This window comes from Sceloporus undulatus, chromosome 3 (genome assembly GCF_019175285.1).
Source record: "Sceloporus undulatus isolate JIND9_A2432 ecotype Alabama chromosome 3, SceUnd_v1.1, whole genome shotgun sequence".
Lineage (NCBI taxonomy): Eukaryota > Metazoa > Chordata > Lepidosauria > Squamata > Phrynosomatidae > Sceloporus > Sceloporus undulatus.
Window position 1 is genome coordinate 166,440,127 of NC_056524.1, and position 15,226 is coordinate 166,455,352.

General features: G+C 39.0%; 1 protein-coding gene across 1 annotated transcript in view; it reads left to right on the forward strand.

Annotated features, from left to right (window-relative positions):
• The window catches only part of LOC121926796 (solute carrier family 22 member 15-like), a 29,073-nt gene extending 14,146 nt beyond the window's left edge, over nt 1-14,927 (forward strand). Inside the window, exons 5-11 of the mRNA XM_042460085.1 lie at nt 654-875; nt 1,630-1,770; nt 2,266-2,354; nt 4,495-4,603; nt 7,629-7,701; nt 8,729-8,892; nt 12,623-14,927. Coding sequence (XP_042316019.1) covers nt 654-875; nt 1,630-1,770; nt 2,266-2,354; nt 4,495-4,603; nt 7,629-7,701; nt 8,729-8,892; nt 12,623-12,626 — 802 coding nt within the window. The 3' untranslated portion in view covers nt 12,627-14,927. The remainder of the gene's footprint in view (nt 1-653; nt 876-1,629; nt 1,771-2,265; nt 2,355-4,494; nt 4,604-7,628; nt 7,702-8,728; nt 8,893-12,622) is intronic.
• Nucleotides 14,928-15,226: the final 299 nt, after the last annotated feature.

Consider the following 15,226-nt stretch of genomic DNA (forward strand, 5'->3'; position numbering starts at 1 on the left):
GAACAGTGCTATATGAAGGAAAATGTGTTTGGCTGTGTTCCAGACTTATTTTGCCATGCATGAGTGGAAGGACTGGGAGTTTTTCCATGCACAGTATAGCTTTATTAATTTCTGTGCTTTTCTGGTTTCATGAAAGCAAATAATTACAAAAATATGTCTTGATTATGATCCTAAGTGTTGATTATAAAAATACAGGATTGTGCTTTTGCTAACTGAGGAGCTAATAGTCATCTTGTCTTCAATCATTTTCTGTTCCAGAGAGGTTTAAGACAATGTTTCCTAATCTGGTTCTCTCTAGATGTTTTTGATTACAGCCTGGATCAGTATTTGGATCAGCTGCAGAATATCATATCTGGAGGGTACTAGGTTGAGGAATGCTGATTTAAGATGTCTTGGCTATATCAGACTATTATTCTCTCAATTATTTATGGTATGTTTTCACCCTTTTAAATGATAGTAACCACTAGAGAGTTTTCTTTATTTTTAGTTGCTTTCTAACTCAGCTTTGATCAAGGTTTGGAAAAGAATTACAGTACTACGTGACAAACTAATGAATTTACTTAGGCTAATAATGCACAGGATTTTTTTTTAAAAAAAGGATAGACATGACAATTTCCTCTATTGTGTCTTTGTCTGAATGTTCCTTTTTTCAGTATGCTTCCTGAATCCCCAAGATGGTTATACTCTCAAGGCAGAACCGCAGAGGCAGAGAGTGTACTGCAATACATAGCCCTTGGTAATGGGAAGGAGAGGTTGGCTGTGAAGCTGAAACACTGCAAAGCAGCCGTGAAAAAGGATGATTCAGCACCTGGTGTCCTAAACCTAGTTAGACATCCGGTCCTTCGGTGGCGCACTGTCATCTTGATGTATATCTGGTAATTAATAAAAAGATTCTGAGGCTACGTGAATTAGTCACACACAAAAATAGAAAACTCTGATGGGTAATTCTAGGTTGCTTGGAAGTAAAATTACTATGCTGATGCTGTATTAGAACAGTTTAATTGTTATGTGGTATTTCAGAGAATAATCCATGTTTGAAAGAGCTCAGTTTTTCTGAGCCTTGAGGAATCATTGTCTCGGGTTTTTTTCCTTCTTACTCCCCAAACTAAGGGATAAAGAATTGAGGGTTGTTTCTTTTTCCACATTTCAGTAATTTTGGTGGGATTAAAGAGGACGAAGAAGGCTACAACTGAAAATATCTGTTATATAATATTTAACATACCTGAGCAAGCTCACATACAGTATATTTGGGTTTTGTCGCAGTATATCAAGAAAGGCCTTGCTATTCAGAAGGTAGAATGTCTGTTTTTACAACATCTTTTGTAATGAGTAATTATCATTTTATTACCATAAACACATGCCTACTTTTCTGATTATCTTTTTTTCTTGGGAATGAAGAAAGAAAAAGACTGAACTTCTATCTTGTTGGGAAGCCAGCTGTATGAGTCTTTTTTTTTTCTTTTCTGGATGTTAAAGCAGGAGAGGTTTATTCATTGATAAAGGTGGGGACTTGAGTTTTTTCAGGATTTGCACACGTAATAATAACATACAAATAAAGGTTAACAGAGCATAAATCCCTGTCTTGTACTGCTCAATATAACCAATCAGTCTTTCATTGACAATGTTTAGGTACGTGTGTAGTCTCGTATATTATGGCTTAACACTGAATGCTGGTGAATTAGGAGGGAATCTTTACCTGAATGTGGCACTTTCTGGCCTTGTAGAAGTTCCAGCATTTCCCCTCTGTATGTTCTTCATTGAGAAATCTTGGTAAGTCTAGTAACCTTCTCATTCTTTATATACTTTAATAGATAATGTGGCCATGAAATATTTTGCATTCACTTCTGATTTGTTAAAGTGTTTATTCATGTGTTTGACAAAGAGTATGCTTTGAAAAGCTGGCTCAAATCATGGATCACTCCCAGAGCAATTGTTTGGTGTCTGTAACAACACACCTGAGATCTTCTTGGTCTCAGAAGTATTTCAACATCTTTCTGTATGTGTGGTGCAGCCAGACCTATTTAATGTGTACAACATTGGTGGCATCGTCTTAACTCACAGAAAGGGAATGTTTTGTTTACCACTCATCTGCTCGCCTGTTGAGAGATGGAGAGAATTGAGTCATCTGTGCACAATGTATTTCATTCCTCCCACTGTTATTTGAATTATTGGCCCTTAGCAATCAAATCTTAGGATATTTTCAATAATGACAACATGCATCATGGCATAGATTTTACTCTGAGCTTGTGCTGCTTTCTTTTTTAGGTCAGGAAGACGTAAAAGTACAGTTATGTTTTTGATATTTTCAGGCCTTGCCTGTATATTTACAATGTGCTTACCAGAAAATGCTAGTGGTGAGTATAATGTTCTATTTTAAGCAAATATAGTTTTTGCCAGTTGGTATAAAACTGATTTTATTAGAAGATAAGGTAGCAAATGCATGGACTGCTGTAATGCCAAACTAGAACAGTATTAGAAGATTTTCTGAAGATGAACCTGAATCATAGAGAGACAAATTGTAAGACAGGTTCCTTTATTTCAGTGGCATTGCCTGTAAATATGTGTCTTGCAAATCAGTATTTGGCAATAGGGGAGTAGAGGGAGAGCCAACATTTTAATGCAGTTTCCCTTACAACATCCCTGCTTACATGGAGCATTTGGTCTGTGTAAACCTCTGTGCCAGCCACCCAATCGGCACTATGTCTTACTAACCCATGCATATGTTTGGGTTCTGAGAAAGTTACATGTCACCAGAATGCCTTGAAATGTGTTGTCATGCTACTAATTTAGTTTCCTTTTTGATTTGAACCTTTTTATAAAGTTAGTAAAAACACCAGGAGGTTAATGTACTTTTCATAGGTGCTTCTATTCCATTGTTTGAGTAACTTCAAATGGCTTCTCTGGGTAAATCATTAACCATCAATGTTGCTTTGAGACTCCACTGTGGAATCAGTACACCAAACCTTTGACTTTGACTCCGACTCACCTGTTTTTCTACTCTCCAACACCAGCTCCCTTATAAGTGACAAATGTATATTAATTAGTAATACCAAATTTACTGTACTAAATTTACTCCACCGCAGCTGGGGGTGTTAGCACAAGCCATTTTATCACTACCATGTGAATCCTGAGGCTGCTTAGATAAATATATATTTATTTGATTAAGTACATAATGTAAGTATAAAATGGCATATTATTGTAAGCTTTTATTTTGAAGCTGGTGTCAGAGTTGGTACATTTCTACCAACTTGGACTCCATTCAGATGTTTCCAGCTCTGATTCCATGACTCCAACTCTACTCTAAAACTATGACTACATGGGAGCCACTCTTAGGTTGTATTATGTGGAGAAGTTTGCTTGGAGTGACCCACAGTGCAAATACACACACACACACACACACACACCTTCATTTTTGTGGGGATCTGTTCCGGACCCTACCTCCTGTGAAAATGCAAATTTGCATATATTCAAGCCCTATTGGCTTGAATGGGGGCATGCTTGAATGGGGATGGGCAGCTGTGGGCACATGACAGAGGCGCACCCCCATTGTTTCCCCCTTCATTTCCCACTCATGTATATGCAAGGGACACAGATCTCAAGTCCATGAAAATGGAGGGGTGACTGTATTTTGCTCTGTACATGTAAGAGTAAAAACTGTGTGGAAGAGGGGTATATAATTCAGGCCTGCAATGTTTTGAGTTTTCCTGGTTGCTTGAAGTCATCTAATGATATTTAGCTGAACCCTGGTAGAAACCACATGCAAACCTCCTTTGATGTGAAAGGTTTTTAGAAGACTTTCCTCATCTGTCCAGAGAAGCTGGGAGTGGGAGTTGCATGTGCACTCCTCACCAACTACACAGTACGTCCTCACTTGTGCAGGCAGGTGGATGTTTAGGCGTAACACTATGCCACATAGGGCTGTCAGACTGAAAGCTGGAGAGGGAATTTAAGTGGGTGTTGCTTGTCATGCACCAAGGCAATGAGTAATTCACTTCTGCTGAAGTTCCCCATTCTACACAACCATGAATGGTACAGGAACCTGCTCCAGTTTTATATCTGGCAAGCTTTGTGTTTCTGCAAGGTAATTTGTGAATGGGGCATGGTTAGGGCAGTTTCTCTCTGCAGGCTGGATTACATCACAGGGCATGATCATGCTCTGACATTATCAGACCTTGTTATGTAGCACTGACTGTAGCATCTCCTGATGGCTTTTTGGGCAGGGATTTGAGTGCACATCTTCTCCATCTTCCCCAGACATGAGAAAGTTGTGGTTTCCAATATATTGTTGGTTTCTAGTGGTCTTCCAGGTCTTGGATTCTAACTCTCATCAGTGATGGTCAGCATTCATAATGGTTAGAAATGAGATGCTTGACATGCTGAGAAAAAGTCCCATCAAATTCAATGGGATTTATTTTTGTGTAAACATGAATAGGATTTCTGAATAGGTTTGCATGTTCTTTATTTGTAAATAGTTTCCTTTCTGTTTTGTTTTAGGATTATTCTTCAGTCCTAGCCTCTTAGCTTTATGCGGGAAACTGACTGTAAGCGCAGCCTTCAATATCATATATATTTACACCTCAGAACTCTACCCAACAGTAGTGAGGTAAATGAAGTTGTTGCTCTTATATTTATTTCCAATCCTGCAAGATTCCATTGGTGACTGCAATAATGAACAAACACAGTTGGGCCACTTTAAATCTAACCAGTGATTCCATTCAGCAGTCAAAGTAAAATTGCACTTTCATTTCCCTGAACTGCACTTTGAGAGGCCAGAAAAATTCTGTCACAGGCAGAAAAAGAAGTCAGCTGATATGAAAACCCCTTTGCTTGATCAGCCATTTGTTAGCTAAAGAACTGGGTAAGGCAGAGTCCAACTATCTACTCTTTTTATTAATGTAGATAGTTGCTTGAGATTCCATGGCACAAACTGTAAAACTAATGTGTCATTCAGTTTAGGACAAGGTTCAGGAAAGTATGACCCATGGCCTGCAGGTGTGTCCCCCAGGCTTACTGAACCCCTTACAGAAAAGCCACCCCACCCCTCTCTTTTTTCTCTCTCTCTCTCCCACTCTCCATATATTAATTTGGGGAGTGTGATTGTTTTCTCCCAAATGCCAAAAGAAAACAAACCCACAGTCCCTAATAATCCACTGCTTCTGTAGCAATTATTTACATATATTCCTAATACCATTTTTTGTCAAAAAAAAACCTTTACTGGAAATTGAATGTTGAAACCAAAAGTGACAGCTGTTTTATTTTCATTTTTGACTGGTGCAGACCTTTACTACAGTTGGCCACCTGTGGTCTTGTGCATCAAAATGGTAGCAAGTTAAGTTATGTCACTGTTCATCTATTAATGATAAAATGTTTATTATCAGGGGAAATGACCTGATACGTGGAGGCCACTGCAAGATTTAAATGCATATTTCTGGGAGAAAATGATCCATGTACTATATTTCAGAGAAGTGTTGGAGAAAAAAAATCTTTTCCCTTATATGAATAGCTAATCCCATTCAAAATATTATTTCTTGCATGAATACATTACAGGAATACATGTCTCTAATGACTGACAACAAACTCTATAGAGTAATTTGTGCATAGAGTTTTGCCACCACCTAGTGTTCAGATGTAGCTTTGCATAACTCCCTCATTTTTTAATTCTGAGTTTTACAGCATGTTATTGATTTGGAAAGAAATGTTTGGTAACTAATAACCAGATTGTGGCTTTTTATTGTAAAGCTTACTTGATAATTATTTCAGCATACATTGTTTACTGTGAGCTAGAATTATTTTAAATTGACAGTCAAAACTATTTTGGCACTAACGTTCTTTTCCCCTGTTGCTTATTACAGTTGGCCCTCCTTACCTGCGGATTTGCCATGCGTAGATTTCAGCATATGCAGATGGCAAGCCCGTTTTGTCCCCAATGGCAGTGCACATGTAGCCGCACCACCATAAAGGTCCCTCCCTCTCCTACCTTTCACCCTCCTCCTCCCTTCCTTATTTCCTTCCTTGCTCCCTCCAAGGCTTCTGCCCCAGCTTGGCTTTGCAACCGAAGTCTTCTGCCCAGTCAGCCGGGCCAGTCAGGCTTGAGTCTTGGAGCCCCTGTCCCCATGCCCAATACCCAAGACAGAGTCTCTGTGTTCTGAAAGCAAAGCATTGGCCTTGGCTGCAGCTCCCTCTGGCCAACAGGATTCTGAGGGAGCCAGCACCATGGCTGAGACTTGGCTTTTGGAGTGCAGAGGCTCCATCTTGGGTGCTGGGCCTGGGGACAGGGGCTCTGAGATTCAAGCCTTGGCCCAGCTGACTGGGTGGCAGACTCTTTCCCTAAAGCCAAGCTGGGGCAGAAGCCTCGGAAGAAGCAAGGAAGGAGGCAATGAAGTAGGGAGGGAAAGGGGAGGGTGGGAAGGAGGGAAGAAGACAGGGAGGGAGGAATAGAGGGCTGACTCCAGTCCCATTCCCTCTAATGATGGCACAGCCATGTGGCCGCGCTGCCATTAAGAACAATGGGACTTGAACATCCGTAGATTTTGGTATCTCCACGGGGGGTCCGGAACAGATCCCTGAGGGCCCACTGTACTTTCTTCATAGTCAGTAGTTTAGTCCAAGGCACTTAAAGTAGCTATAAGATTTGTTCCCCTCCCTCCCAATTTTATCCTCAAAACAGCCCAATAAGGTAGGTTAGCCTGTGAGAGCATGTCCAAACCAATTCTGCTCTGAGAAGCTGTAATTAGAAAGCAAGTGGTACGTTAGTCACAGTTAGAATTACACGTTGCTGATCTTTATGGCTGTACAGGATTCTTAAATGTGGACTATGGTTAAGGAACATCCGATTATAGTGAGCTATATCTACATCTATCTATAGTAACGCTATTATAGGTATAACTATAGTACTGAATCACAGTCCTCGCTTGTAAATATACAAGCTCTGCATTTAAAATATGCATACAAAGTCGACAACTTTGATGGCTTTCAAGAAAAGATTGTTATACCCAAGAGATTCCATATCCTTCTCATTCCAGATATACCTATCAGTTGGAGAATTTTCATTTACACTATAGTTTCTGAAGCAAACTAGCAACAAAGTATTACAGAGTTTAGGTTTCTAGCCAGCTAACTCTGTAACTATGGAGGTCATTCCAACACATACAAGTGTGGTCCCCCCCCCCCTTTGACCTCCAACAATAGGCATTTTGCACCCATGGGTGATGCATTTTGGCCTCATGAGGATCGATAACATATTTGACTCTAATGCGTGTGTATATATGTGTGTATGTATGTACATGTGTACTTGTGTGTGAATGTGTATGTGTGTGTGAACATGCAAACAGTAGCTTCCAGGTGGTGATTGAGTACCAAGTGTTGAGAATCATATGGGTAGTGAGAATAAGTGGTGGTGACTTAAGCACTGTTGAGCCTAATTAGATTGTGAGGTTGTCTAGTGAGACAGGTCAGAAACTGTTCTCTATTGAGAAACAGAAATGTACTTTATTTTTAAAATGCAAATCATGTAAACATGTAAAACACTGAATAATAACGTTATGTATTAAAATAGTGTCTCTTTTTAAATTTTAACTCTTAGAAGAATAGTTTGCAGATATTTTAGAGTGATGTTTCTTTTCAAACAGAAATGCTGGCTTAGGCGTGTGTTCAATGACTTGTAGATTTGGTGGCATTTTGGCTCCATTTGTTCCTTCTCTGGTAAGTAGTCTCTCTCCCCCCCCCCCTCCTTTTAATTTACCATTACATAGCAGTTTTGAAAGCAAATAACCAGATCAAAATTACATTTAACAATTGCTGTATTAGTTGTTTGAGTATTGGACTGTGACTCTGGAGATCAGAGTTTGAATCCCAGCTTGTCCATAGAAACCCACTGGTTGACCTTGGGCAAGTCACACTCTCTCAGCCTCAGTAGACGGCAGTGGCAAATGCTCTCTGAAGAAACTTGGCAGGAAAACATCATGATAGGTTTGCTTTAGGGTCACCATAGGTCAGAAACAACTTAAAGAAACTCAACAACAACAGTTAAGATGCTTCAAGGATGCCAACATTTTTGGAGATTGATGGGTTTGTTAGTGTTTTAGACTTAGATAACAAAAAATTGGTTACCTTTTCTGTCTTGAAAATGTTGTGGCACAGCCCATTTCTTTGGTGGAAAAAAAAGCTTGGATAAATATGATTTAGTAGTATTCAGGTAGAATACTAAGTAGCATCCACAGCCATGCTGGTAGGGGAATTGTGGATGTTCTAGTTGGAAAAAAAGCAATGTTGTTAATTAACATATATTAATTTGGCTATATCCCAGACACAGAAACTTAAAGGCATTTCCTTTCTTTGTTTTTCAGCAGTATGGGGCCCACAAACTGCTTTTTAAATCTCCTTCTGTCTCTGAAAATATAGGTGGTTTGGTGAGCCCCTTATGAATGATACTTTTGTAGAGTCAAGAAAAGTCAGGGATAGTTGGACTGTGTGTATGTGATTCTGCTAGTCTTTCCAACAGCATCTTTAGCACAGCAAATACTGACAACAGTAGAAGAATGGGGCTGTCTTGATATAACTGTATGTCTTTTTTGACTGCTTAACCATTTGAGGATTCACTGACTATGTGCATAGTTCCCCTGGTTAATTTTTGTATGTATTGAGTATGGAATAGATCAGGTTGTTTGTTCTCTACTATGATTAAATGTGTGTTGATAAGTTTGTAACATTTATTTTTGATTTACTCTAGAAAACTCTTGGTCCATCTGTACCATTTGGGGTCTTCGGAATCAGTGGATTATCAGCTGGTTTTCTGACCCTTCTGCTTCCAGAAACTCTAAACAAGCCTATTGCAGAGACCATTGAAGACTTGCAGATGCCTGCCTATCAGACGCTTAAAAATAAAAAGGCAGAGTAAAAATGATTTTATTTTTTTTTTATTTTTCATTTTTGGTAATTTTTAGCTGCACCTTCAATACCAATTGGAACATGAGAAAGATTTCTCATTTATTTGAATTAAATACATTTCCCTTTTTAGGCACATATATTTAATATTTTTCTCTATATCGACGAAGAAAGAATTTCTCAAAATGTTGAATGCCATCTGTTTTTAATCACTGTATATGACATGATGTGCCTGGCAAAGTTCCCAACTCATCTTGTTCACTCTCCACCTTGCTTGCTTTTCCATAGTCACTATGTTACAGGCAGCCTGTTTAATAAGTGATACCAGGAAGAGCTCTTGGTTTCATATTTCTCATTCATCCTAGAAAAACCATCTGGAAGATTTTCCTACATCAGATATATGGCAAATAAAAAAAATGGAATTGCACAATATCTTAGTTTTGTCTGTTTTAATGGATAGACACCAGTTAAGTACATTATAGTCAGTTTAAAAAGAAATATATGTTTTAATTTTGATCCTGTTGCAGCAAAGTTTGAGAAAGTACAGATGTTTGATGTCAACTCTTGAAATCTTCCATAGAACATCTCAGTTTTTCTTCGTGGTTTGTGTGACTCATGCAAATGGGTTATCTGTGCCTGCTCAGTGCATCATTCAAAACCTTCTAGAACTGAAAAAAACATGTAAGGGCAGCCATGTTGGCCATATAGCAAATCCAATAACATCCAAACAATGATACGTTTATTGGGCCAACCAGAATGCACAATTACATGCTGCAAGCTTTCGAAGACACACTGGCTTCTTCATCAGGCAAACAGGAGAAAAAAATGGAAGATGTTAGTCATAGATCTGCATTTTCTGTTTCTGGTCTTAGTTCAGATGGTAGGGAGGGCTATCTGCAGGCTGGCACCTCCCCCTTTGGTTATGCGGTCACTGGTAGACTTTCAAAGACAAGGAAATTTAATGTCCATTTTCAATTCCAAGAAGATGTTTCCTTGGAATCCAACATACTTCCTTTGTGAAGCCACAGTCTCCTATGTAGGTAGAGAACACTGAATTTCTACAACTATTACACAAGCTTTTTGGCAGTAGCCCTGCCCACTCTCTGCACTTCTTTCCAGCACATTTCCCGCCTAAACCCTCAGTTCCTTTTCATCTGCTACTGAAGCATTCTTGATAAAAACATTCGCTAGAGCTTTTGGGTTTTAACAATTTTAACTTGGATTCCTCTTGAATTTCCCTTTTTGGATTCTCCTTTGATTTGGTTTCTTCTTTGGTTTGGTTCTTCTATTTTACTTTGATCTGACTGGCTTGGACTTTCTTCCTGAATACTCTCTGATTCGGCTTTGGTAGTGTTGATGATATAGGCTGTGCTTATCTTTGGGGTTATTGTCTCACTGGTGTCATTTAAGAAGCGTATGTCCTGTGGTGCCAAAATCCCCAAAAGGGACAGCTACTCTTAAGTGTCTTCTGTTTCTAGGGGTAGCATGCATAGTGGTTTGTTATATTGCTCTTCTTCTTCTCCTTCTCCTTCTTCTTCTTCTGAACATTGAAGCCCGACATTCAAACTGCTGGGACTGTGTTTCGTTCTGTGAAATTAGCTATGATAGTTTCATCCACTCTCTCCAAGAGAAGGAAGGAGGATTGGCACTTCTCCAAGGACTCTTCTCATGTTTGAAGCTCCTCACAAGTTGTGTCAGAACCCACAGATCCCTTGGTCCAGTCACAATCCAGACAGAGCGAGCCTTCAACTGGTCACTCAATTCAGTCAGAATTCAGACAAAGGGAACCTTCTGTTCAGACATTGGATGGATCTAAATGTTCTTCAGAATGTACCAAAGTGGTCTCAGAAACACAAGGAGGGGTTCCAAAGGAGTATTGTTTCCAAAGGAGAAATGGAGTCATCCTCACTCATTTGAATTTCTGTGATTCCTCGGCAACTCTTCCATCTGTGTCAAAGGACAACCCATTATTACCTGTCCCCTTTTCAAGAAGTTTGCAATCCCATCACTAGTGTGAAAGATTATGGGCAGATTTGACTTCTTCCTCAGATTCATCCTCCAGCTCTCCTTCACAGCTCTCCAAGATCTTGTTGATCTTGGGTTCAACATTATGGATGGGTACACTCTGAATTGAAGAGTTTGAGCCAGAGTTATTCAAAGTCTGCTAGGTTAACCTAGGTCTATCACATCAGTGGTCTACTGATGTCTAAGTCTACCACATCAGTGATCCTATAAACCCCCTCTCTGAAGAAACTAGCCAAGAAAACCCCATGATAGTTTGGCCTTAGGGCATCCACGGAACTGACAGTTTAGATGGGAAGCGCACGGACTATGGAGTGTGGGCAGGGCTGTTGTCACAAAGCTTACATAATAGCTCCAGAAGGTTCTAGATGATGCACTGTGCAGGCACAAATAACCTATTTGAGTGAGTTCACAGATGACCTCCCAATGAACTACAGTTACAGGTAAGCAATCTGACCATATTCTGCCAAGTAACAGATGAAACAAAAAAAGTCAGATGTTTCTCCCCCAAAACAAAAGGAGTTGGACAATTATTTTTCAGAAATAATTGGTTGATGTAAAACATGTAGCCACTAACACGTGCAGATGTGTTCAGTATAGAATTATAAATGATAACAATTTATTAGAAGTAGGATTCAGTTGTGGGTTTCTGCTGACAGAATTGTAGGATTTTCTGAAACTTAGAGGAGAAAGAGTCAGGATTCTAGGATAACTTTGCAGAAATGTAGGATCTTCAACTCTCCACTGCAGGCTCCTGTGGCCCTCCAGACCATTGAAGTCAGGTTTTTGGGTGGCACAGAGTATTGGGGAAGGGAGTTAAGAAAGTCTCACAAGCAAATATAAGATTATAATTATATAAATTAGATAATTAGCTGTGGTGAAATCTAACAAGTAGCTTTTATAAGTCCTTAAATGTTCATGTAAGAAAACCTTTGAAAGAGTGAGACATCATTGAAGACTGGATTGTTTAGCATACTGGCAGCCCAAGCAGGGGACCTTGCTCTGCCATTGTTGATGTCCTTTTTCACTGTTCCGGTCAGTCCACAGCCAGTGGTAGTTTAGCATACTGTTTTCTTATTTTCCTGTTTTGGTAAAACCGAAGGTAAACATTAGTTTTCTCTTTTCCCCGATAACATATAGGTATAGGATAAATTAGTTACAGTGTCACTTTGCTCCAGCTGTCAATTGCTCTAGAACCACAGGACCAGAGGGAAGCTTATCTTGGCCTTTGCTATTCATTAGACAGAGGACTAAGGTCTGCTGGGGTGAATCAGTTCTTAAAGGCCAGGCATGTGTCTAATAAAAATTTGATGTTACTTCTGTCATCTGAATTTGCTTTCTTTCCTCTTGTCTCTCATTCCTGTTTTCTTTTTCACCATATCTGTTAGATTGTGTGCCCTCAAGCAGAGGACAGTTTTGTCTTTTAAACTTGCTTTTCAGTCTCTACATTGCTTAGAAAATCTGGTTAGTAAAAATCACAATGAAGTCTTTTGTGGTGCCTTTAAAGGCATTAGTTTTCATTTGGCATAAATGCTTATGATATTCAATCCAGTGCATCTGATAAAATAGGATGTAGATCATAGCTTATGCCAAACAGAACCTATTCATCTTTAAGATGCCTCACGACTCTTTGCTGCAGGAAGTTTTAGGCAGTTTATACACTATCAAATAGCAGCAGCAGCAACAATAATAATGCATTTCTCCATCTATTTAACAGGTAAATCAGTTAGAAGAAAACAGTTAAATATTGCAAAACCCATATCTGATTGAAAATGACAACCGTGGTTCCCCTGTTGAGATGTGGTGCCATCAAGATTATCACACTGCAACACTGAAAAGTACTTTGGGATTTCCACTATGCTGAATGATATATTTGCACATAAACTGTGAAGATTGATGGTAGTAGTGATTGTGGGTTATAAAAACAGATGAAGAGATATTAAGTGGCTACGTATGTATCTTAAACTGACACTCTCTGTTCTAGGACATTCAAAAGTATCTGGTTGTTTCATTTGAGTAACAAAGGGAATACTGTAATTCTTGTAGGGCTTCGGTCAGCCTTATGGTGCCTGGCAATGATGGGAGCTGTAGTTGAACACATTGGAAGGCTGCTGGTAAAACCTCATATTGGAGGTTTTGACAGTTAACCTAAACACATGGACAAGCAGAAAGTATAACACTTAATTGATGTCTCTGTGTTTAGCCATATATAAATAGGCTCTTGAGTAAAACTTGGAATTAACAGCACACTGCTTCTTCCAGTACTGACAGACTGGAGGACTACAGACCAACTTCTTAATTTTTACAAGCTCCAAATGTTGCCAATATTTTTATATTAATGATTTGAAATGAATGTTCCAAAATATTTATAAAGACCAAAATGCCTTTGAATACTGCTTCAGTATATCATATCTGAGGTATGAGCTCAATGTATCACAGTGCACATCTGGTGTTGGGAACAAGTAAGGGGTCAGCTAGCAATTGCAAGTTGCATGTGGAATAGTTCTCTTTGCCTTTATGTATGATGGCAGACAGTAACAACAACCTAGTGGTGCATAGGACAGTGGAATGGATCCAGAGGTGCTCTTCCAGATGCTTAAAATATCATCTGCTTGTAGAAAAGCTGTTCTCTAGTACAAGATGTAAGAGTGAAAGTAAATCCCAAAGTTCTTCTGTTTGCTTTTGTATCTTTTTACATAACCATGCCATGAGAAAGACAAGTAGAGAACAAATTCCTTCCTGTCTGTGTTTCTTCCCAACTGGAAGGGGCAGGGCTTTGAAGAGAGAGGGCTTTTGGGAACCTTCACAGGCCAGAATTAATCTGCCAGAGAGGTCCTCTCATACTATACCATTATAGGCTATGAATTGCCATGGTTCCATCGTAGGGAATCCTGGGATTTGTAGTTTACTCAGGGGTATTTAAAACAGAGTTCTAGTGCCTCCTCAAACTACAAACTAGGATCCTAGGATTTCACAGGATGTTGCTATGGCTGTTAAAGTGGAATTACAGTGTTACAACTCTTTAATGTGAAAGAGTCCCAGGTATGTGGGCCAGACATTCTGCTTCTCTACTGCGGAATCAACATAGTGTAGCACTGCATGTGCTGTTATGCTGTTTGCAGCATAATCATGTGCAGAGCTGTGCTACACTTTGATGTGAAGTTCTTTTGGGTCTAACCTGAAGGACAGGAATATTTTGCACAGCATTTGGCCTTGATTTGCAGGGGAGCCCTGAGGGTAATTGTAGTATTTTTGACAGCCTGTGTTTCTCTAAGCCATGAGCTTGTGGTTTGCAGTATTCAGGCTCACTACTGTCAAGTCAGGTTGATGTCTGATGCAAACTCAGCTGACAGAGGCTTACATTTGGATTTAACTAGTTGAAGGTCACCTTTTAAAAGAAGCTGTACACATAGGAAAACCAAATAAAACCCAGCAAACCAAGACTATCTCACACTTTTATTTACATATTTATCATGTATTTTAATGTTTCCTGTTTGAGAACTAGGGAGCAAATTGGGTAGACTATCAAGAATTCAGGTGTGTGTGTGTGTGTGTGTTTATGTTTACTTATCAGACCTTGGAAAAGTTACTGTTTTGGACTCTGTTTTCCAGAATCCCCCATCATGCTTGGTAAATTTTCCAAGCTCTGGTCCTTCATACATTTCATTTTTGTAAGTTGTAACATACTTGGCAGAACTGTTGCTAAGTGTCATTTGGTGCTCCATTACCTTCCTTCAATGCTAATGTCCAAACAGCAGGGGGGGAAATGTGACCAATTTTTATGTGGAGTTTGGTTTATTATTATGGAAAGGTTTATAAATCTATATTTTTGTAATAAAAATATGATGTAAACAATAAAAAATATTGCTCCTGTGGAAGCAGAAAACTGTTGCCTAGATAATTTTCCCTAAGCTTATTGCCACATGATGAAATAGCTCTCATGGTAAATATTTAATGTATCTTTAATGAGGCTATTCTGCCTTCCTTTTGTTCCAGTGGTATAAAAATACTTAATAAACAAAATGGCATTTTAAATACAGTTATTTGTATTCTTTTCTGTTAGGATGTATATATTTATGCTTAAATCAAATTGTAAGCTGGTAAGTTGTGGAAAACAGGTTAGGCTCTACCCTAGTTTTGTGCAAAACATGTCACCGTTGGAAGATCTTCATACTGGCATTGCCTTACAACAGCAGTGTCCTCCAAAAGTAAAATCATGTAATCAACCAAGAGTGGAATATTTATATAATTCATCATATTAATCTAATTATTAGAAATTTTACTCAATAGTGAATTTAAGAACAAACTAAATTTTATAAAC